This window comes from Buteo buteo, chromosome 5 (assembly GCF_964188355.1).
Source record: "Buteo buteo chromosome 5, bButBut1.hap1.1, whole genome shotgun sequence".
Classification (NCBI taxonomy): domain Eukaryota; kingdom Metazoa; phylum Chordata; class Aves; order Accipitriformes; family Accipitridae; genus Buteo; species Buteo buteo.
Genome location: NC_134175.1, coordinates 24309731 through 24333695, shown reverse-complemented (window position 1 = coordinate 24333695; position 23965 = coordinate 24309731). Strand labels below are relative to the sequence as shown.

The following is a 23965-nucleotide window of genomic DNA, read 5'->3' as shown; positions in this document are numbered from 1 at the left end:
CCCTTCTTGCTTGGAGCAGCAAAGCCCGGTTTCGTCTCCACTGCTGACAAGTCTCCGGCTCCCAGGAAGGGAGCGGTGGGGGCCCAGCACAGGTGACTATGGGCTCCTGGTGCTGGTAGGCAGCCTGCCAGTCATCCCAGCTGGAGGCTGTGCTAGCTTAGGTGCTGCTCGAATTAGCAGTGACCCCTGATAACGAACTGCTTGAGCGAGAGGGTGCTGGGGACCACAGGGTGGTTTGCAGCAGCACGAGACTGGCAAGGCTGTGCCTTACTGCCTGCTGCGGGTGCAGGGACAGACAGCCATCACATTTGGCATCATGGTGCAGCCCCCAGCCAGCTCCAGCACAGCAGACCCATCATGCACAAAAGGAGATCGATGTTTCCCCTATGCACAGGACACGGTTGCAGGCTGCACCAAAAGACAGGCGTGCTTCTGCTTCCACCCATGGCAAGCGTTCACATTCCCACCTGAGAGTTGCAAGGCTGCGGGCTGCCAGCACTGCAAACCCCAGCACCAAGATGGACCTTGCATAACTGGACCTGGAAGGGGGCTTCCAAATAAGAGACCAAGGTCCTTGCTGCCCCACAGGCAGGAGGGACCTGGCAGGAAAGGAGCCCTTCGCAAGCAGGCAGAGCAGAATGAGAATCACTGCCAGCATTTGCAGAGGGATACTGGCACCCAAATCCTACCAAAGTGCAACAGCTGCAGGAACAAACATTTTCTCATGTGCCCAAATGATTTAAAAGCTGTGGGCTGGGGACGGGAATTCAGATTTAAATCACTTGAATGCTTTTCACCATGGATGCCTTGTTGAAACTCCCTTGAAAACTCTAACCTACATCAGTACTGTTTTTTTTTTTTATATACCTGTACAATTACACACCTTAACATATTGCAGGAAAACAAAGCCATCCCCAACTGTAGTCACATTCAAAAAGCTACAAGGAACCAGACAACTTCTGAGTGAATTAATGCAAAACTGGATTTCTAACAGTAACACAGACTTTAGGAACACCTGACACAAATGCTGCCGTTCATAAAATGCTACCAGAAGTTCAGATAAGTAAGATTAAAGTAAAATCAGGAAGAGTGGCTGCATTTGAAACTCATCTTGCCGGACTCACCAGTTATTACTTAACGATACTTGTATATATAAGTGCACATAAACTGTACATAATTAGTTTCCATTGGTCTCCTCAGGGACTGGGACCCCTTTCTAAGAGGCACAGTTGGAACACCAAAGGGGTGTTCCTGTCCCAAGGTGCCACCACCACAGCATGCAGAAGGCAGAGGCAGCATCAGGACCATGGCCCAAAGGTGCAGGAGGGTTGGCGGGGATGAGGAAGGGTCCCTGCCATGCCATGGCCTGGCCAGCAGCACAACAGCCACGGCTGATCTTCAGGTCTCCTTGCTGTGATTCATGCAATGCCAAGATAAGGAGGAGGCAGTGAACTTCACATTTGATTGGGGGGGCGGGGGGAAATTGCAGCCTGAAACTCTTCAGATATGTAGTTTTTGAAACACATCACGTTGTGCTTTTTTCTTTTTTTTTTTTTTTAACATGGGCCCTTGAAAAGAAAACAGTCCCCAGAGTGAAGTTGACATGATAAATTAGTATGGCCCTGGCAAAGCCCTCACTCTTCATTGGGCAAATACTTATTTATGGACTTTCAAATTGTGGCTTATGTAACAACAGGGTGAGTGACTTTCAAAAAACCTACCCCATGTATTGACCTGATAGAGCCTAATGGGTCCTTCAGAGCAATTAGGATTTATTGTGTTAGTGTCTATTGTGTATAGAGACCATTTTAAAAACATGTGTTATTTACCCAGAAGGCAGTAATGACTGTTTAAATACACAGTTAGATTGTTTCTGAAATGCTTGCTGCTCTATACATTGTAAAGAAGTTACTCCAAGTATTTTTCAGAGTTAAATACTTTGCTCCACTGGGATTTCCAAGCAGGGTGATTGTACTGCATATACATTTGTATGCTTATGGCTGTAAGTGAATTGAGGTCTCAGGAAAGCTGCCAAATGAGCAACCTTGAAGCATGAAATTTCTGAGATTTTTTTTCTTGACCAAGGGGCCAGTGCTCACCACTCTAGTGCTCTGAGCAGCTCAGTCCATTTCCCAGCTGACAGAGCAGGGGATTTCCCATGGACAACCTGAGTTTTGCCCTGCCTGATCTGAATGTCCGGCAAGGTGTTAAGGTGACCTTAACAGCCATGAAGCTGTGGTTTCCACCATGGCACATCTAACCCTCTATGTGCATGTGAGGTGGGATCATCACCACTTCCCTGTAACCTACTGGGGGCCGGCATGCAAAAATACGAGTGTTGGCTTCTGAACACTGTTGCAGATTTGAGAAGCCTAATCCTTGGCCAGGCTCCTCGGCAGGTGTTAAGGAGCACGGCTTCACTGCCTGGCGAAGATCGGCACTGGCTTACACCCGCTTTGACTCCGACCACATGAGTAAAACAACCCCCCAACTCATACATGGGAGGTACCAAATGCCTCTATGAAATAATAATGACTAATTACTGCTTGCTTTATCTTCAGACCAATGCTGTTTTGATCAACGCCATCTCTAAATAGGTATTTCCTTTTTCTGCCCTCTCCTTTGCTGTCAGAGACCTTCAGGGTGAAACTGCCCAAAGCAGCTCAGCTTTGGCACAATGTTTTCCCTTCCCTGCCTCAGGTCACAACCTTTGGAAACCTGTTTCTATTTGCTTGTTTTACAATGAAATTAAACTAACATCTGTTACAGTTGCAGTACTTTATTGCCAGGGTCAAAAGTACTAAGCAGTTTTCTAATCCAGCAAAGAGAGAGAAAGGTTAGAGGAACCTCTGGCTGAAAATGTTGTAGCAAAACTTCAGCGTTAGGATGCAAGTTTGTAATGGCCAATGTGCAAAATCCTCTGGGGAAAACACTCAAGCAGCCTGGACTGAAGCTGGCTGAAACTTGCAATTTCTGTTTTGTGGAAAATTCCAACATTAAAAAACAATGTAAAACACACCAGCTTGTGCCAAAAAGGGCAAGCTGCCTGTACTTCTGAGAAATCCTGCAGCATCAGGAAAAGCTAGGAGGTTTCCTCTTGCAACGTGTAGAAGTCCTAGAAGCCCCCTACCAGAAGAGGCCTTGGGAGCACAGGACAGGGGAGGTCCTGGAGAGGGGGACATGGAAATCCTGGGGTGCCAGGAGCTTGCTGGGAAATTGGGCAGAAATCAACCAGGAATCAGCCTGGTGAGCACTTGTCCCTTAGGTCCTGCCTGGCTTTCAGAGAATGTTGGTCAGTCAAAATAGAAATGTTTCCAAGAAACTTTCTGTCTATGCTGAACTGGCACTTTACAAAGAAACTGCTATCAGTATGAACATCTGCGGTTACGGGTGGTCTCTCCTGGCCTTAAAATTCTGTGAATTGGTGGAAAACACATGATAACAACTGTCGCTGTTAAGAGCGACTTCAGTTTGTGTTCAGAATAGTTCAAGTTCAGTCTGGCCTTTCCTGAACATACTAAGTTTCATACAATCAAAATAGGTTTCAAACACATAAGCCGCTTTGACTGCATTCCTTCACTAACCTCCAAGACGCTGTGATCAAGATTTTCCAGATGCAGTGATTCTGGACCCTCTTGAGGCAACCTTAAGGGATCTTCAGAAATTGTTACAGACCTGCCTTCTGGAAATTGGACTCCTCTATGACATGCCACGTTGCCAACTCAAGATCAGAGGCAATCAAAAGTCACACAACATTTGAAAGCTTTATCCTGTATGTGTACTCACTCATCTATAGTACCCTAGAAGGAGAAAGTTCATACACAATACACATGTGCTGTGTTTTCAGGTTTTCATGAACCAGTAAGTATCAAGGCCAGAGATCTCCTGAAACAGTGTCCTCTCCCTGACCTTTTAGGCATTCTTGCTAAGACCAGGCACTTCAGATTCTCCGTATCTGCTTTTGACATCCTTGAAGTGCTTGACACGGGGCTGGAGGAATATTTGGAGCTAAGGCTTAGTGAGTCATGTCATTCACACCAAATGAACCAAATTATGTTGAAATACAGATTTAAATCCCTGCATAATCAACATTCATTGGACACAAGTAAAAAGAGACAGAAACAGATGGAAAGGCAATTAGCACTAGCTGGAACTATACATGTTTTGATTACTTCCTTCTGCAAGTCATTCATGGGATAATGTAATACACAGGTCAAAGTGATTTTGGAAAGGATGTTGCTAGCAACCTTCACATTCAGGCATTAGTTAGATGTGAAGAATTAACACATGCAAGTGATCCACAGAGCGCAATCTTAAACAGCAACAGCTTTAGCAGTGACTGGTGTTAGAGAATTGGAGCACATCAAGAGATTTGCTGGGCAAAAGAAGGAATCCATTCCCTAAATCCTGTACCTCACTGACATGTGCAGCACCATCAAGCACACAATGATGTTATCCTCCTTGGGATATGTCCTGGTGATGCAAGAAAGTGCTCCAAAATATTTACAATCCTTTCACAAGTGCTAGCACAGCATTGCCAAAAATCTTTGATGACCAGGTTGTGTAGTCCTCTTAAAAGCTCTTTTTACCAGACCGATACAATCAAACTGATTTTATGTAAGCAACAAGCTCATAAAAAAAGTAGCACAACCACTGCAAAGATGGGGTTCACACAGGTTAGCACCTTCCTTATGGCGTGAAAATGGTGGAGTAGCTTGGTTCAGCTTTTTGCTCAGAGGAGTCTGTCCAGCTGCAGCAGAATTCACTCTCTGTATGTATTTCCCTTATGCTGGTGAAATTAACTGTTCCACTACTTGGGACAAGGGAGCAGCTGAGCCCTTCTCCATGCCTCGCACAGGCTGGCACTGCCAGACCCCCAGCCATTACACTGTCACAAGGCCGACAGGACCCCACCACGTGCACTTGAAGAAATTACTGTGCAAGCTTCCACCACTTCATTATTTGCCCCTCACTGTGCTGGGTGCTGCACGTACCTGCAGTACAAACAGCTCTCAGGCTGAGCAGTCAAGGAACACAAAAAATGGGAGAAAGGACAGGTAATTCTCCCTGCTTTCGCAGACAGAAAAGTTCTGTGATTTGCCCTTTATGGCCACACAGAGCTGGGAAATCAACCCTTCAGTCCTGAGCTGGAAAAAGACTATTCTGGCTCCTGCTGCAGATGCTGTGCTCTGTTTCCATTCCACTAGAGCACATTAGGCTAACAACCTCCAATGCTACGCTGCAGGGATGTGAGGCTGTGTGTCCGTTCAGTCAGGGCCAGACTGATTGTCCTGCAGACAAAAACCTTTTCTGGTAGAGGGGCAGTCTGAAGGGGAATGAGGCCGATTCCTTACCTGGGTCGGCCAAGCTGCATCCCGACAGGACTAAACATGTCTCTTTTGGGGAAGAAGGGAGAGGGCAAGGTGAGAAGACAGTGTAATCCTTTCAGCTGACTCTGCCAGGGATGTTGCTAATTAGCAGAGAGAGGACGTGTTGTGGCTGGTGAGAGACAGACACGTTCTGTGTTGCGAGACAGTGGCTTCAACCAGCTCTATCTGTGAGACATGTATGCTGTGAGCTCCCTGATTGTGTTTGCATAGCGGGAGCCATCCCAGCAACGCCAGCCAAGTCCTTGATGTCTGCTGTGCTGCCCTCAGCCTTGTGTGAAACCCATGATGGGATTTTAGATGGACCAAAAGTCTTGTTCGTGAATCTTATTTTCACCGTTCTAATACAATCAAACTTATTTTGTATAGACATACAGCACGGCTGTGGCTTCCAGGTCATGGAAAAAGATTGGTACTGGAGCAGCAACTGCATTTCCTAAGCTTGCTCAGGTACCTTAGAGAAAGGAGAGTGCTGTACCTGTAGCTAACAGAGGAAATGAGGAGCTATTTTCAGAGAGACAGCGGTCCAGAACTGTAAGTGTGGGTGTGTGTGTGCGTGGATCACTTTCGAGCGCTGCAGTTTGGAAACGTTTCCAGCAGAGACTACTAAATTTGGTCAGTTGGTGTCTGGTCTAATTTATACTGAGCTGAATCCACAAGAGCCCAGTTTAAGTTTGTGGGATTGTGTGTGGTTGTGCTTGAGATCAGCACCTGTTCCAGCACCCCTGTATCCAAGGATAGCCAAAACGCACATCCGTTAGCTGAGAAGAGTCAACAAACTAACCACCAGGCCCTGCAGCTTTCTTCCATAGATTTTATTTAGGTTCCCTGACAACATAAAAGGAATGATTCATAATTTTGTGTCTCTGTGTACTTTCCATTTGGGCTAAGATGCCCTGAATTTCTCCTCAGTACTTAAGCACATTTATGTGAGGTCAAACCTGCCTTATGGATCTTTTAACTTGGCATATTCCTGAGACACAGCTAACTCTGTTGGGCACATAAGCTCCTGACTAAACCTAGTACGAGCAGTTCAAGAGATGAGCTGAGACTGATAACAGCAACAAACTGATCTCTACAGAAGCAGAGATTAAGCATATTCAGCTGCATGCTAATGCAGCTATCCAAGACAAGCCCAAGCCGCGCTGGGCCAAAATGTGCTTTAAGAAATTCTGTATGTACCAATGAGGGCCTTAGCGTGACTGAGAACTGGCACAGAAACAAGGGGAAAGGGGTGGATGCAAGTGATGTTTGCACTGTGCAGACTTTTGTGGAGAAGGGAGGGCAAGGTTTGGTCTTCAGCCTGAGCAGATTCCTCATCACTACTAAGCTGACAGAGTTGCTATCAGGCCTTTCCTTAAATAGACTGTAAAAACCTGTACAGGTGATTATTTTATGAGCAAAGAGGGAAACAATGGAAGCAGAAGAGAACAACAGCAGTGACCTCCAAGGCTCTGCTGGGGGAAGAGGGACAGGCCACAGACAAACACAGCCCAACCGCAAGGTGTGTCGTGCCAGGCTGCAAAAAGGGACAGGGCTGCTTTAAAGGTCCTTGACAGGGGCACAGTGCCGACCCCAAAACCATACCCCTGTGCCCTGCTCTGGCTGCGAAGTACCTCCTGTAATTTGCTACACGTTTTAGCGAATTAAATCCAATTTACATGCCACAAAGAAGAGCTAGATGAGGCCTCCCCAGAGCGTGGTGGGTAAAGGAGGGCCGCCAATTCCCATCCCGGAGCTGCTCCCCTCCTGGTCGGATCCAGAGGGAAGGGGGAAGGGGCAGCGGTGGCAGTAAGTGCAGGAACAATTCACTGGAGAGCCACGGAGCTCTTTGCAGTTTGCCCACTAATTACTATTAAGCCCTGGTTCCTTTTTGTGTTCCAAGGGGCCGACTTCAATGTGGCACTGCTTCTTGGGCCTTTCATGCGGCTGGGCTAACCCCTGAATAGCAGACTTCGCCCCCCCCCCCCCCCTGCGCCCCGCCCTTGCTACCTCTCTCTCTCTCCCTTTTTCTTTCCCCCTTTTGCTTTTCTGATAGTATTTTCTGTCCATGTTGTGTAAGGCCCTAAATGAATCTTGACTGCCCCTACAGCCGACTGGAGACACACAAAAGCGGCCCATTCCAGTGGCCACAGCGCCATTGTGTGCCCTAACAATGCACTAATTGGCGGTGACAATTGTGCGGCTGGGGAGGAAGAGGGGGCGGGGGGGCGGGGGGGGGACGGGGACACATGGGTCTTTTCCAATAAGTGAGGCCGGTCAATAAAAAGAAGAGTGTGAGGAGCAAGAAACACGCTCTGCTCCGCGTCTCTCCCGCGTGCACGTCCCTGCCAGTCCCAAGCAGTTTGCTCCAAGGTTCCCCGCAAATTCCTGCAGAGAAGAGTGACTAATTTTAATGGGTGGCTATGCAGAGCAAGAGATGTGCAAACTAAAAGGGTCATCTCAATCTTCCAGGCTGTCTCACCATCCCAGAGGCTGAAGAACTCATGTGACGGGGACACCACTGAGATAGTCATGGGAAAAGATCACACACAAAGCCAAGGGGATGCTGGTGCTGCAGCACTCTGCTCTGGGTACACAGGCGAGACAGAGTGCTCACCTCTTACTGAACTGAGCTTAAAGTACCCTTTTTTTGCACAAAGACAGTGGGGTGCAATGACAGGGTGTCCGACAGTGCTCTGCTGGGGTAGGTGGTGGTTCCTATGGAGTAGGAGCCTGCAGTGCTGTTGGGAGTAGGGGAATGCACCGGGGCCACATCTCCAGCACCAGCTGAGCTGATGACCAGAGGAATGAAAGGGACATCAGGTGTCATGGGACTGAGGCTGTTTATTGCCACTGTGACACCTCCCAGGGCTCAAAAGGAGCGACCAACACAGTCTCACACTGAGATTCAGCTGGAGTGAGCCCATGGACTCTGAGAGCTGCCCCAGTGTGAAGTTAGCCCTGGAGTTTGGAGGCTGGTGTATCTGACTAGCGAGGGACAGATTTCAGCTCTACTCATTAGCTTTTAAGATAAAATCTGGGATGGGAAACGGTGCGGGCTTCTGAGAAAGAAGTACAGAAGGCTCATCCAGTTGCCTAGACTCAAAATTAATTCAGATAGTTGAGAGATGTGGGTTCAGATGCTGAAGCACTCAATACCTGCCCACCTGTTTTCCAAACAGCCCATATAAGCCCCCTCAAAGAACAGTGAAGAACAGCAGGTGTAGAGCACTCTGGTTCCTGACAGGGAAAGCAAGGCAAGCCAGGCTGGCAGCAACACTCAGGTTTATGAAGGGCTCTGAAATGTCCCTTCTCAACAGACATGCTTCTCTTCTTTGAAGCTGGCTGATTTTTGAGAAGCATTGTCCAGAGCAGGGTCAGGAAGCAGGTAACTCCCATCCCTTGCAGGACAGCTGTGGGACTGCTATGGCGGAAAACACTTCTGCTAAACGCTTTGATGGAAAAGAATTGCCTCCTGCATCTGGAAAAAAGCAGGAAAGCACCTTCCTATGCAGTGGCATCTAACCAGGGAACAACTACAGAGGAACCACCTCTAGTGGAAGAGTAATACTTTCTGCAGCAAGAATAACAGGTCCCATGTATTGGCATGGCTTGGAAAAGAAATCTTGCCATAACCTCATGAAAAGCAGAGACAATGAGCAGGGAGGACAAACTGGAGCCACAGACCCATGGACAGGCAGGCACCGTGCCTGGATCTAAACTCCCTGGTGCTCTGACTGATTGGGACTGGCATTTCAGTTTGGTCTACTACATATAAACATTGAGCTCAGCTGCAAAGTCTGGTACTGCAGCCAAAATGTTGAGGGGAAGCCTACTGTGAGCCCAATGTGAGAAGCAGAGCTACAACAGCCTAGAGCCGAAAGTGTGCTGAGTCCAGGGTATGCTGTGTAGAAACCACGGGACACTGGACTCTTGCCCTTTTTACCTCATGTCCACCGTAAGCACAGTGTTTTTCTTAATGTCACCCCTCAGCTTTAATGGGTCCTTGTCAGCATTTCTATGAAACACCAGAGAACAATTCAGTTCAGATACATCCCTGCTCCCAGGGAGGAACCCTCATCTCTCTCCACTGATTGCAAGGTGGACTTGTCAGCTGTGTTAGGCTCCTAAAATTTGGTGGTGGCAATATCCGCCCTGAGAGAAAATCACTAGTTACCTGCTCTAAACATAGTAAACGTGCAGCTTCTGCTCATCCTCCCCTAGCAGGCCTCCACACAGCTCCTGCCGACAGCTATGGAAACATTCCCATGGATTACCACCGGTGCTGGAGGAGGGCCTTATATAGTGAGACTCCTCTGCCTCCCCTTTGCCCTAAGCCCTTCACAGAAGTACTTTATTGTTTTATGACAGCGCAGTAACACTTGACATAAATCTCTAAGCACAGCTAACAATGTCAATACTGTGTAAATACCTACAGTAGAGAGCCATATTTTATTATGCTTTCACCCTCTTTCACTTGTTATCACCCAGGGTTAACTCTGCTAGGTGCACACGCATTTTACGAGGAATCTGCCAATTTTATACACTGCTACAGCTCATGTCTCTAAGCACCAAGAGCCCAGCTCTGGTTCTTTCACAAACTGCAGCCTTCATTGGAGTCAGCAGAGCTTGTATCTGCTTAAAGGATTGATCACGCTGTCTGTTAAATCAGAGACAAGTGTTATTCAGAAGTGCAGAGTTCAAGCCAGAACAGGACATTTTGCAATCTGTACACAATAAACAACATCCACCAGTGTCACAAGCAATTGTGTGCCGACATCTGATGATGGAATGGTGCTGGGGTCTCAGTTTTTCCACTCTAACCTTGCTCCTGTGGCAGTCTGTATCCCCTGCTCTCAGAAATCAAGGGGATTCAGTGGAGAGACACTCATTATGTTTCATGACTTAGTCGCTACAACTTCAAGTACCTGCCCACAGTGTCAGTCACAAATGAGATTAATTTATAATCTTTAGTGATATGAAAGCACTTTGGACTGAACTGCTCCATGCACACTGATTACATCTCTTGCTTTCTTACATAGATTCAGTAACTTGCGCTTTCTTATTTTTAAACAATACTTAACTTTACTAACAACTCTTTCTTATTCACCTGTAAATACATCTTATTGTACCTACATGATAAACACTTGGGAACTTTCAAGTCAATGAAAGTTCAGCCCTTAATACAAGCTCTTATCTGACTTCTCTAGCTTTCCAGATGAGCATCACAATTTTTTAATATCTGAGGCTAATGCCTTGAACTCAATTATAGAAAATCAAAAGTCACTTACTATAAACAGCAGACTGACTTTTTAGCATGTTTACAGCCTCAATGCCAAGTTTTATATTTGTCTACGCTTAAAATGGTTGGAATTTACTCCTGCTTGCCTTGGATACTTTGGTTTTACTTGTGACACCTGATTATCTGAGATGCTTTTCACCACCTTCTCATAATGGTAATAATCAGGCCTCTAGATAGGACCACTATTTTGGAGAGTATTTAGTTAAACAAGAACTACTTTAAAAAGACAGTCCAGAGCTATATCCGCACGCTCCCAGAATATTTTCATCTGCCCTCAGCATGCCTTTCACTGAAAAGGTACGGAAGGTCCCTCTCTGTCCCTAAGGAAAGAAGGAGGAAGCTAGCTCCATTTGGGTTAATCTATTACTGTACTGTAATTGGGACTGTATCATACATGTTATGGAAAAATTGAAAGAAAAAAAAAATTGTTTCCTTGAGCCTGGAGCACAGTGCTGGACAAGGAGCTTGTACCATTTCATTTATTTTAGACAGTGTCCTCAGGACTTCATAAACTGGTGGACACTGTCACTTATTCCCAGAAGAAGAGCTGCATTCCAGTTCCACCACCTTTTAGAAAACCAGTCAACTTTCCATATGAAACCAAATACTGTTAATTTTGCTTTAAGAGCTAGAAGGGTAACTTTTTAGAAATGAACTGTCCTGACCTTTAAGAGAAAAGCTGGAGCTTGGCTTGGCATGCTCAGGTGATAATGAACCATAATACCACTCATGGGTCTTGGCCGTAGGAGATGATCAACTCTCCGGGCTCAACCTATTGTAAAGCGTTTAACATGCAACAAGAACATGAAAGTACAAAATCCAAAAGACTGGCTGTTGGACCTAAGGGGTTTTAAGATTTGCCCATGATCTAACATTCCCAAACACATAAACTCATATGGTTATAAAACACTGACTTGTCCCTCCAGCATGAGAAGTATCAACCATGAAGAGAGCAAGGTGGGTGGATACTCTGGGGGTACCAGTCTGTCCCCCTTGCCCAGTATCTGAAAAAAATGCCACTTTGCTACTGTTTCCCAAGGGACCTGGAGGGGACGCTGCAATTCACAGTCTGACTGGTATTTTCTGTGGCCTGCTACGTTAAAGGCTATCTGATAAATTAACACAAATGGTTAATAGAACAACCCCAAAAGCATGGCTTTTGGGGGTGTGTGTGCAGGAGTTAAGAACAGGGCTGCCAATGTAAGGTTTTCTTGGCAGAGGTACACTTCACTGGAGGGCACAGCTTTCATGTAATGACAATGTACAACAGGGAGAAAAATCCCACCACCTTAGCTCCTGACTGAAGCCAAAAGAAATGTTGCTTGAAACTTCAGCCCCAAGTTGCCCATGACAGCTATTGAAGTATGTCCTTTCAGCAGCTCATTCCAGTGACGGTTCATACACTGTAACAGAGCACAACAGGAAGGCCGGGAAGGGGCAAGGAGGAAAGAAGCTGTGTAAATACAGCCACGGGAGGACAGAAAAAAACCAAACCAAAATGCTCCTCCCAGGACTCCCTAGACCCCACAGTCTCTGCTCTGTGTTGATGCTTTTACCCACCACCTCTTGCAGGGTGAAGTGAGGAGGGAAGGTGACAGTGGAAGGGGAAGGAGACGTCGTAACAGAATTTGCTCACCTTGTAAAGCAAATAAGGAGGAAGAGAAGGTCTTGCACATGTTTTTCTCATGCAGCTTGTGTGGTCCCGGTCAAACATTAACTCCTTGCTTGTAGCTGATTTCATCACAGGGATGAAGTCCAAAGGTTCCTATAGAAGAGAGGATTGACATTCCCGGTGGACTTCTGGTCTTTCTGGGTAGGGGCAGGAGAACAGTGAGAGAGGGGATATATCCTTCTCTTTGAAGGCCACGAGAGCATGGGGCTAGGTGTGGATTTCTCTGGGGGCCCTAAGGCAGGGGGTTTAGGCCCATGAGCGCCACCACACCACAGCTCAGCACTGCAATCCTTACAGTCACCAAATCCATGGCTCCAGGGAGCTGCAGAAGCTCCTCAGCTGGGGCACTGGAAGAAGTAGCCCAGAAGAGCAGGAGCCATGCCTGCTCCTACATCCATCAGTTAGAAAGGCCTTACAACGTGGGCAAAATCCTGCCCTTCCAGCCCTTCAGCGGACCCTTCAGTCCAGCTGGGAGATGCCTCCCTTACTTAGGACTCGAGGCCCTGAGCTTGGACCCTTCTGGCAGAGGTCCCTGTGACAGCTGCCTCCCTGTGCCTCCTGCGTGCCTCCCAGGAGCTCCCTATCCAAAGGTGCCTGACAACAACAGCTCCCAGTAAGGTCCTCTGGGAGCTGCTGGAGGTCAGCACCACTAAAAATCCAGGTATTTGTGGCTTTCGAAAAACACTTAAAAGATTCAACTGGGAATCCAAACCCGCAAAGCCTGATGCAGTCATTGACAGCATTTCCAGAGACGACCTGGCTCAGACTCAGGAACAGTAAATAACAGAATTTGCTCAGATTTGGAAGACTTTAACCAGCAGATTAGCATTTTTAAGGAAACTAGCACTCTTTCAAAGCTTGTCCTACCCATCGTGCAGTACCCACCAGAAGGTAAATTAAAAAGGACGAGTAACTTTTTTTTAGTGTTTATTGAGACTTGCCTTTATACACAAGGGACTGGTGCTCTGATGCTGTCACAAGTAAACCCAAATAAACCCTGCTCAAGTGTCAACAAGCAATTAACTCACTGAATTTAAATTATAACATTATTACACATCAATAATAAATTAAGACTATTGCCTAGTAGCTGCAGATAATTTAAAAAAAATCCTTGTCAAAAGTAAAAAAAAACCCAATGCAAACACAAGAACAATGAAACACACACAATGATGTTGCCAATAAGTTAACAGAGTAGCACACACACATAATGGTTTTCCAAAAACTCAGGGTGCGCTGCCAGCAATGCTAAAATCCATTGCAAGTGCTGCAGGTGAGCTGATGCTCTGGTGGGAAGGAAAGCCCAGGCTGCCAGGGACAGCATCAGCCACTGCGCTCTGCTACTCACACCTGGCTTCCCCCAGCTTCTAACTGCCTCGACTGAACTAAAGTTGGTTTGGAAGCTGCCTTTATCACTTAAAACCCTTCAAACACACATTTTGCTCATGAATTCTTACTTTTTCTTAGCTCAAGTATAGAAGGAACTGGTATAAGCTAACCTGGTATCACAGGTATCAATGCCATTAAAAATCAGTCTGAAAGCGCTCTTTAGTTTAAGCAAGATCAACTTTGTAGACAAGTGCATAAGCAAAACTGAAGCAAATCCTTTTTCCACTAAAACAATGCTGTATATTCAAGGATTTATGTTGGTTTAACACATGGATTAGACATGAATAAATAAATAATTGAGCCACTGACACTTGTGCATGTAGACGAGGCCTTATACACTTTGGTCCTAGACAGCTGATAGCTTTCCAGGCCTGGATTTCTCTGACGCTGTCCGCAAGTGGCATCTTTGTGATTTGGATTAATGGCCACTCTAAGGAACTTTGACAAAATTGGCATCTTAAGATATCACCCAAACCAGTCCGTGCACACCAGGGTTTTCAAGTAAAGAAGGACTTTGCACATTATCATCCAGGCTGTCTCCTCGCTACACTGCTAAAATGCAGTGACAGCACTGCCGCTGTCAAACGGGATTCCTGCTACTGGTGTCAAACGTGGACTTAAAAGATCACAGTCAGTATGGACACGTGCCCAGGGCTGATACTTGCTGGAAGAGTTAGCCACATACTTTAGCAAATAATACTAAACTTTAAGCAGGTTAACCCTCTCTCTAAGGTAATGCCGACCAAGCCCTCACTGGGTTAGCCTTCAGGGAACCAGCTGTGCATGTGGGTAGGGAGCGCCGTATGGGAGTCCCCTGCCATGTGGTGTGGGCTGGCCAGTAGTTCTAGGAGGAGCAAAATTGCACGTGACCTGATACTGTTTTAATGTCCAGTGCTTCCCATTATTATATATGCACAGCTCCTGAAGGTCTTGCATAAGTGCAACCGCACTTCTGAGAGAAGCCCAGCCAGTCTCCAAAATATAGGTAATAAAAGCCAGCACCATCTCCATGCTACCCTTTCTCATATTTCCCTCTCAAAGCACAGACAGTAAGCAAATTTTATGGTCACCACTCCTAGCAAGATGGAAACCACCATGAGCAAGGGTTTCGAGCTCCAATGCCCAACACACTGCATCATGGCAGACCATTCCTGATAAAATTCTTCACTTTTGAAAATTTAAGGCACCAAATTGAGCAAAAGTGAGGGGTTTCCATGCAGCTTGGTGTCTTCAGAGCTGGTATATGCAGCCTGTAAAGCTCACTTCATGAGGGCAGAACAAGCAAACTGATTTACTCAGCTGCCCCTGCAAAAGAGCATGCACAGCCACGGGCGAGTTTCAATTTAAGCCTACAAGTTAATCAAACAGCAGATTCAATCAGAAGTCCAAAACAGTAAGATAGACACTAATATACAGTACTGTAAGGCACTCCTACTGGGAAGGGAAAATTGGAAGGCAAATTACGATGGAGAGAATGATCAGACTCGACTAGGTCAAAAGCAAGACAATGAGCTATGAAGCTCAAAGTCTGGCTGTAGGCTCAGCACTGTGAGCAAAGACAGGGACAGAGACAGTGAGAGAAAGAGGGGGGACTGGCTTGCAGCTGAGCAGCAGAAAAAAAGAGAGAAGATTATGATGATTATTCAATTACATTTCTTTCATACAGATCAACAGTCGGCTGCAATCCAGGCCGTGACCTTGGAAAGCCCAGGAAACCCAGTGGCTTCCATTGCTACAGGGAAAAAGCAAAATACAACTGTGCAGCTTCCCCACTTCACTGTAAACAGACACCCTCCGCTTTTTTTTTTTTTTAAGTCTTTCAGGACGTTATCATTAATCCATTATAACACAAACAGTATCTTGATATTAAGAGAAGCCTGGACAAGAGGAGCTCTAGAGGTACCCTGATGATTCACTCCTAACAGGGCCATCAGAGCCTGGGGAGTGTTGTGAAAAACTCAAGTTCCTCACCAAAAAGTACCTTCTCTCACTTATCTAGGAAACCCTCACAACTGCCAATTCCCATCATCCCAGCAATGAGCTCATATTGGTATGTGCCAGCCAGGATATTGTGTCACATCACAAAACCATCATTTTTCATCACCTAAGACAGACCAAAAAAAAAAGCCATAGAAAGAGTCTACCTAAGAGATCCAAATTTCTCTTTTTATAGGTTGATAATATTAAAAAAAAGCTGTGGTTTGCATCCCCTAGGTAGGTCCTTCTTCCCATTAAAGGAAAGCTAGAGGGTCAGGGTAAAGAGGAAAAGAGACTTGAATAAAGATCTCTACAGTGTACTAGATTAAAATAATCTCAGACTAACTAAACTGAGATGAGAAGTTTCTAAGTAGTTGTAGAGGGTCAGGCTATAGTCCATTGCAGTGAAGCACCTTATTTCTACGCTGATTACAAGTTCTGTACAAGCAAAAGTAGTAACTGAATGTACAGATCAATTCCTCCTCTAACAGCTATGAAAGCCCCTTCTCTGTGAAGGAGACAAACAGCACATTTTATTCTTGATTCATAATGACATGCTATTATTCAAATTTATTTCATGCGTGGGCAGGACGAGACTAGAAGTACTAATACATATTTTCACCTGCGTGTGGTGGGGGACGGAGTTGTACAATCTGGAAAGACCTCGGGTACTTTTTCCAGCTCATGCCCACCCAGACGACTGCAAAGCAGAGCCACGTGCAGGCTATGGGCTGCAGAATGGGAAGAGAAGCAGGGGGGACCAGCATGCAGCACTATTAGTAGAGCAGAGACAACCACACGAGGGTACAGCACTGTCTGAAACCCAAACCACCCACAGAACCCTGGGCTGTCTCCTGCCTAGCAGATGGCTCTTGCAAGAAAACTGTCCTTTTAGAGTTGGGTCTTTTGAGAGTTAGCAATGTGAAGAGTAGTTTCAGTTTATTCTTTTGCCTTGCAGTCCTGAAAAATGAATAGGGCTTGTTCCTACTGCACTGGCACCTTCTGAGGGCAGGATCAAGCCTTTCATTATGCTTACGAAAGGTAGTGACAGAAGACTTTATCCTACCCGTTCATATGGAATTACTTTTTTTGGATAGGAGCTAGGCATCCCTGAGAGGAAAGCATCTTCCACATTACAGTCTGCTCCTATAGGTACCGTGAGAAGCTATACTACTTTTTCAAAGCAGAAATTAACATGTATCCATTTTAGGAACTGGCTTGTTTACAACAACATTGGATTTTAAAGAAATGAATCTGATATGCATTGTACACTATCCTTTTACATAAAGCTTTGGGTGCTGCCAGCATATCTTAACAACACCCTTTTGCTCTTTACCCTTAATAATGGCAGTGGTTCCAGACCCATGACTGATTCCAGTGGTTTTGCTGAGATCATACTCTCTCTTTCTGTAAATTTCCATTAGCAAAGAAACTGTTCTGTAGTATCTGTACAAACCCAGAGTAACTCCAACACTATGTTGTTATTCCAGAATTCAACTACAATATCCAACCACCCACATGACTGGTACTTTGGAGATTAGGACATCTGTCAAACTAACTAATAGTTTGCAATGTCTGAACCTTGATTCCTTGACTCCATAGGGTTTTTGACAGTGCACACAAGCAGCCTTCTCTAAACCAAGCTGGACATGAACCAGTGCTGTAAGGTATCTTAAATACCAGAGCATAATGATATGAAAAACACCACCTTTTCTTCTTTAATGATCCACCATTATGTCTAGAGCTAATTCAAAATCATACCTGCCAGATTCTGACAGTTTCAGAGCTACTGGTTTTGCCACAGCACTAGTTGTAGTGACACATGCTGAAAAACATAGGAGCATACTGTTTATTCAGCCAGTACCACTGCAGTTCCTGTTTGCATGACTAATTCCACAATACTTCCCCAGTGTTTGCATTTGTGAACACACAGGGAATACTTCGTGTGGGAATGGACTTACAAGGAATGTTTTATCTTTAAGGATGATAGCTGAAAGCAATTCATTTCACATGAGGAACAGTGAGCTGAGACTGAGACACTGCTGTGTAGGGGAAGTATTAATTTTAGTGACAAAGGTGCATGATTCACCAGGTTTATTAAATATGGGAATCCGGATACTACTTCGCCAAGAACATGGAAAAACCCTCACTTCCTTCCAAAGAATTCCACTAAGAGAAGGACTTCTGGAAAAGAAAGGCACTGGTTGTCTAATGTATACAGATATAAACATGCTTGTATATATATAGTAGTTGCACTCAAATTTGAGAAAGCTCAGATCCAGCTACTGTCTTTGACTGGAGGCTGGAAAAGGTAACCACTTATACTCCAGTACAAGGCAATTCGTTGTAGCATTCTACCTTTTAAGGTAAGCATGATGTACCCTGGTTTTTTATTTAAAATACTTCAGCAATTAGCAAGGTGCTTCAATGATCAAGACTACTTTCTGCCTTGAATACAACAGCCTGCAGACTATATAGGAAGCAAAGATCAGTATTCTGTATTTTCACAAACCTGTGTGAAAGGAAAGGAAAAATTCACATGCACGTGACTGGCTTTTTTCTCTTGAAACCATATTTGCTTTCTGCATATAGATGTGTGTGTGTATATATATGTGAATGCTTTCATATGTATGTAATACACATATTACTACAGGGTCTGAAGAAAGAGTTAAGAACGTGGACTGGAGGGAGGATGATCTCTAAGTGCCCACTGGAGGTGAAGCCGCAATGAATTCAACATACTGCCAGTGATGACGCACATCTCCCCAGTTAAATCCATCATGTACTCCCCTTTCACAATGTATGTAATTCACCATGTTTAATACTTCCCTGTGTTCCAGGTGTGTGGAGCAGAACCATACCTAGAGGAACTTCGCTCTCTACCACCCAAGTCACTACAGAAGTCTGAAATCCCTTAGAGCTCACAGAGAACGCAGGACGCAAGTTGCATATGAACACAGCAAACTAGTGTTTCACAATTTTGGAGGTATTTTCTAACTAACTTGGGCAAGACCACTTTCCTGACTATCAGTCTAACAGGTTCGGGTTAGAGACACATTTGAAGTAAACTTCATGAAATAAAAACAAAACCAATGTGGACACTTAAAATGTCTTAAAACGTGAGACTAGCAGGAGGTCAGAACCAACATCATGTTACTGGAGATGAGGATGTGGCCTCACATAGATCAAGAATAACCAGTGTAAAACTCAATGGACTTCAGTGACAGAGCTTAACCAATATATTCAGCCTGAACAAAAACAGTAGCAAGTCCCCTGCTTATCTGCATATGGAATAGTTCACTGGGGTGGTTATAAATATATAAACATACCTCAAATAATCATTCTGCATCTTATGTTTGCAAGCACCCCAGATAAGGTTTGATGGGAGATACTTTTCTTTCCTCAGGGAGGAGTGACATGTAAATGCACTGATCCTTTAAAAATAGCTCCCTGGAGACATGAGAAAATGGAACCACATGTCCACATCAGAAGGAGCAGGTGCATTTAAAATCATTACTGCCCCATTGGGTTCTGTGAAACACCTCACCAGAACCTCTGCCAAGGCTTATAATAAATAAATAATACACATAAATAAGTAGATGATTCATCAATTCTAAATGAACAACATAAAAATTAATGTGGTCATGACAGCAAATACTTTCTGCCTTGAGGAAAAGTCTTCTCCAGAGGTGGAAAAAAAAAAGTTGGGTGCTTAATTAGCTAGACCTAAAGCATTTCAAGTAAACCACATTTCGTATGAGAGCTCGTGGCTGGACTTCAATGCAAAATGCAGTTTAGCCATTGGTATTTTAAAGCCAACAAGGCTTTATGGCCACTTTGGCAGCTGCTATTCACAGATGAAGAAGGTCAGATATTATTTTGCAAAAAGACTTCTGCCTGGCTAAGCTGAGAAGTTGCTTGAGCTGGCAGCTGGGAAAGGGATTCTCTTCAGGCTGGCCACTGCCTTAAGGAACTCATGTGTTCTGATATGACAACTCAAACATGTTGCAAGACTCTTCGAAGTTCTCATCCATATTCAGCTGCCTCCAGAAGGATTTCTGCTTCTTCTGCAATTCTTTACGCACACACCTGGGGCATGGTACAGCCTTCACTTTGCACTCAGAGTGGAAGACAGCACCACAGCTTTCACACCTGCAAACACAAATTAGTGTCAAAATTGAATGACAATATAGGACCAGAGCATGCAATGGACGTCACATGGATTGTGGGCAGTAGACATTCCTTCAAACAGTTCTGGTAGCTCAGAGTGCTATGTTTCAAAAGAGTGGAGTTGTGAAAGACACTGGCTTGCCCACACCTCTGCTGGTGTAAAGCTACTCAGGACAACTAAAATAAGTTGACTTGCATTCATTTGCAATTGCTGAGAATCTGTCCCAGCACTTCTGCTTCACAGACAGAAATTTTTAGGATTAATACTTATCTTCTTATTAACCAGCATTCAGGTCTATCACAGAATAGACATCAATTTTGTTTTATGAAAGACAAGTTTGCTGCTTTGGTTTGTAAATGAAGAGTAACAATATTCATTTCCATTAAGATATATTTCAGCATTTGCAACAGCCAAGATATAACATTTTCCTCATTGAAGTTCCAGTGTCAGCTGTCCTGGAAAGAGTAAAGTACTCCAACAGCAGGAGAAGTCGTCATTCCGCAAAGTAAAAAATGAAACAGAGGTAGATGATATTTTCTGCTCTGTGTCCTGTGAAGATCGGAGTAGATCAACACAATTATAGCTTCTGGCATTCAAAGCTGTGCTATTCTGTTCTCAAATGTGATATTATGACTTCAAACAAATCAACTGCTCAGACAATATGACTGGATTACTTTTGGGGCACTCTGAGGCAATGGAGGTAATGTCACAGCAGATCAAACCCCAGTTCCAGATGGCTGTGGAACAATGAAACATCTGGTGATCACGGAGTGGGCTACAACTAAACAGTTGAATATTCTCAGCCTTTCAATGCAAGTAACTATCTGTAGTGATGAGTGAAGCCACTACAGCTTTGTAACCAAATGAAAAAAATAAAAGGATGTCAGTGTCAGAGGTACAAAGTCTTAGATTCCAGTTGGATAATCAAATAATGAAAGCAACAAAACATCAAACTTTAGAGCAATTTTGAAATACAAATGAGGGGCGCTGGTCACCCTGGTGATTCTGTGGGAAGTCTTGAAATGCCTTGCACTTTTCCTTTTTTGCAGCTATTGTAGTCAAATGACTATGAGAATTCAAGTGTCCATTCTTACATCTTTAGTGTTTTTTTTTGTTTGTTTGCTTTGAGCTCGGTTTTTTTTTCCCCTTAGAAATAAGGAAATCTTGTCTTCAAGACTGTGAAGAAAAATTGAAAACATGAAGAAACAAACCCCAAACACTAGAAGCCATAACGCAAATTGTAATATCTGGCATGCAGTCTGGCAATACTGAGAGAAGTCCATAAGCTAATACAACCTGTTAGCTATATTAGCTGCATTTGCATCTCACCTTTAACTTTTAAAAAAACTGTTCCTGATCTGGCTGCACTTTACATTTTATGCATGGGTCCAAACACATGGTCTAAACTTTAGTAACTGCAGACCTTTGAGAAAGCTATGCAGAGGTTTAGTGAGGCACATTTCTAGCTAGCATCAACTGATAAAACCCAAATAACAAACAAGAAAAGGAAGGCTAAAGAGGCTAAGTACAATACTCTCTTGCAGTAAAACTTGACTATCATATTTCTAAGTCCAGCTAGTGAGTCTAAATCTGGTTTTGAATCAAGAAACTGGCTCACACAGAGATATTAATCATTTCTGTGCTCAGAGAGTGTGTGTTATGGCCCTGATCCAGTGAAGCACATAAACACATGCTTAGGGCTCATATCCCAGTGATTTCCTTGGGATTACTGATCTGCCTACCATTAAGCATATGCTTACGTGCTTTGCTGGATTGGGATCTCCATGAACAGACATACTAATGGATGAGGGAGAGATAGAGAGGACAGCAGTGTCTTTAAAACTTTACATCATTCTGAACTGACACTAATGGTGATTTTATCAAGCTAATTCTCCCTTGTTAGTCAGCAATTTACAGTGCCCTGGAAGTTGCTAGAGGGTAATGATTGATGAGGAATGTAATTTTGTGCTCTCGCATTGCCACTCCCTACGCTCACTCAATATTTCTCCACAGTACGCATGGAGGTAACAAAACTTACCAGAAATTGCTGCTGAAATGGATGGAGCAGGATGAGAGGAGCCAGCACACCTGCTCTCCCCAGTCAAAGGCCATTAGCAGAGAAAACAAAGATTAATGGTGTTTAAATTAATGTGAATTCATTTTTCAGAAATACACTCAGTGGAAAAAATTTCTCTCATGTCCCTCAGAACCAAAAGAGAGAGAAGAAATGCCTGCACTGTTATTTATTAGAGCTGGTCCAATAGCTGAAGCTCTGACCAAGACCCCACAGTGTCAGGCACTAACCAGAAGCAGCGCAAACCGCCAGCCCCAGGTCTCACAGTCCACTGCAGCCATTGTGACCGTCGTTGGTCCATTCTGGTGCCCCCACCCCTGACTGCTGCTCTCAAGACCAATTTTCTGCTTTCTCAGGTGAAGACTAACGTACTCCCAGCCCCAATCGCGGAGTGCAGATGACAACACAACAGCAACCTGGAAGAATGGTGCTCTGATCTGCAGAACAAAGCTGCCTCTTGCTTTCCGTAGGGACAGGTAGAGAGGATACCTGGGTCAGCCTTCACTGCATGCCTGGATCCCCTCGCTGCTAAAGAAACACAGTCACCAGGGCAGGGCGGGGGGGCAATGCTGATCTTGCTCTACCTTTGTGCAAATGGTAAGTTACTCCCTTTAAAGTAATGGAGCTATACTACCCCAAGCCATCTATAGCTTTGCTTTTCACCATATCGAATACAGTCAGTCTTAACTGACCCTGGAAATGTCAACTAGTTGACCATTCCTGATCTCAGTCCCAAGAAATTTTCCAGTGATAACAAAAACCCCACCAAAATTATATCCCTTCTCTGAATAGTACAAACAGATTACTTCTTATTTAATCCTGACATCTAATTTTACCTCCACATGTGAGTTTCACAGTTTTTCTTTAGTGTTGTTTTCAAGCCTCAGTATTGGAAAATGTTTTTACTTCTCTGGAGAAAAAATACATTTTGTAGTCTATAAAAGGCTCATGTAATAGTTCACTACACTTAGTTATCTTTCCCTTAACCTTTGTTGTTGTCATAGGCAATTCAGGTACAATTCTGAATCCTGACTTCTTTGGCTAGAGGCCAAGAAGTCCCTGCATCTTTTGTGAGACTTCTATATACCACTGATAATAAGCTGATGAGCCCATAGCCATTCAGGCCTTTCATGTTTCCTTCTTTAATGAATGATATTACGATACTGCACATTAACAGCATCTTGCTATTTTTCAAACATTATTTGAAGAACTGGTGAACATTGCATGTTGTTTTCATAGAGACTTTCAGTCTCCTAAGAAGGCATCTGGAATAGCTTCCTCTCTATTACAGTGTTTTCTTTCTTTTTTTCTCTTTCCTGACCAACTCAATTTCTGTTGAGACTATAGGGGGTGTTTTATGTGTGAAGGCTGTTTTACTTGTTTGAACACCAGAGTAACAAAAATGCAGAAAATTATTCAATCCTTTAAATAATTTCTATTGCACTGAAAAGTGTAAGAGAGAAAGGGCAAAGCTCTCCACAGCCAGACAGGCATTATAATGCTCTTATTATCATCATTACTAGTTACAAAAGAAAAGCCTTTCTGTATTAAAAGCATAAAATCATTCGTTGTATGCTGAGGAAATGTCAGTGTTAGTAATTCCCATTAAGACTGGGCATTTGAAACATATCAATATGTGGTAAATTGTAAATTCTGGCAAATTCTTTTCATGCTTCCCACATGTATTTCACAGGCTTATGGCTCAAGTAATTCTAGATTTTGCACAACCAATTGATTATACTCTTATTTCTCCTCTGTACTGCACCACCATTTAGGTGTCCATGGGTAAGATCAGGTGCCCAAAGAGGGGGGGTGCAACACAAAGAGGCCTCAAAGACCTTCCACCTTAAGCAGACAAAATAAACCAGGGATTATCAACTGGTGGCCCAGGATGTAATCTGAAAGACAGTTTTATATGTCTCCTAGGAACCTTACAGGTTGACAGACTGACCAGTGTGACTGTGTTGGGATGAAGCTGCTGGGACTAGTAAGGTTTATTAGGACAGCTTCAGTA

At 44.3% G+C, this 23965-nt stretch overlaps 1 protein-coding gene across 10 annotated transcripts in view; it reads right to left on the bottom strand.

The window, feature by feature from the left end:
• PLEKHM3 (pleckstrin homology domain containing M3) overlaps positions 1–23965 on the bottom strand; it is a 126439-nt gene that overhangs the window by 19280 nt on the left and 83194 nt on the right. For 2 of the 10 annotated variants that reach the window (XM_075028186.1, XM_075028185.1), the window contains exon 8: positions 13243–19858. The exons of 3 other annotated variants lie outside the window; for them this stretch is intronic. In XM_075028186.1, the coding sequence (XP_074884287.1) occupies positions 19681–19858 (178 nt within the window). In that variant the 3' untranslated portion in view covers positions 13243–19680. 5 more of the 10 variants (XM_075028189.1, XM_075028191.1, XR_012650445.1 and 2 more) reach the window with 5 other exon arrangements.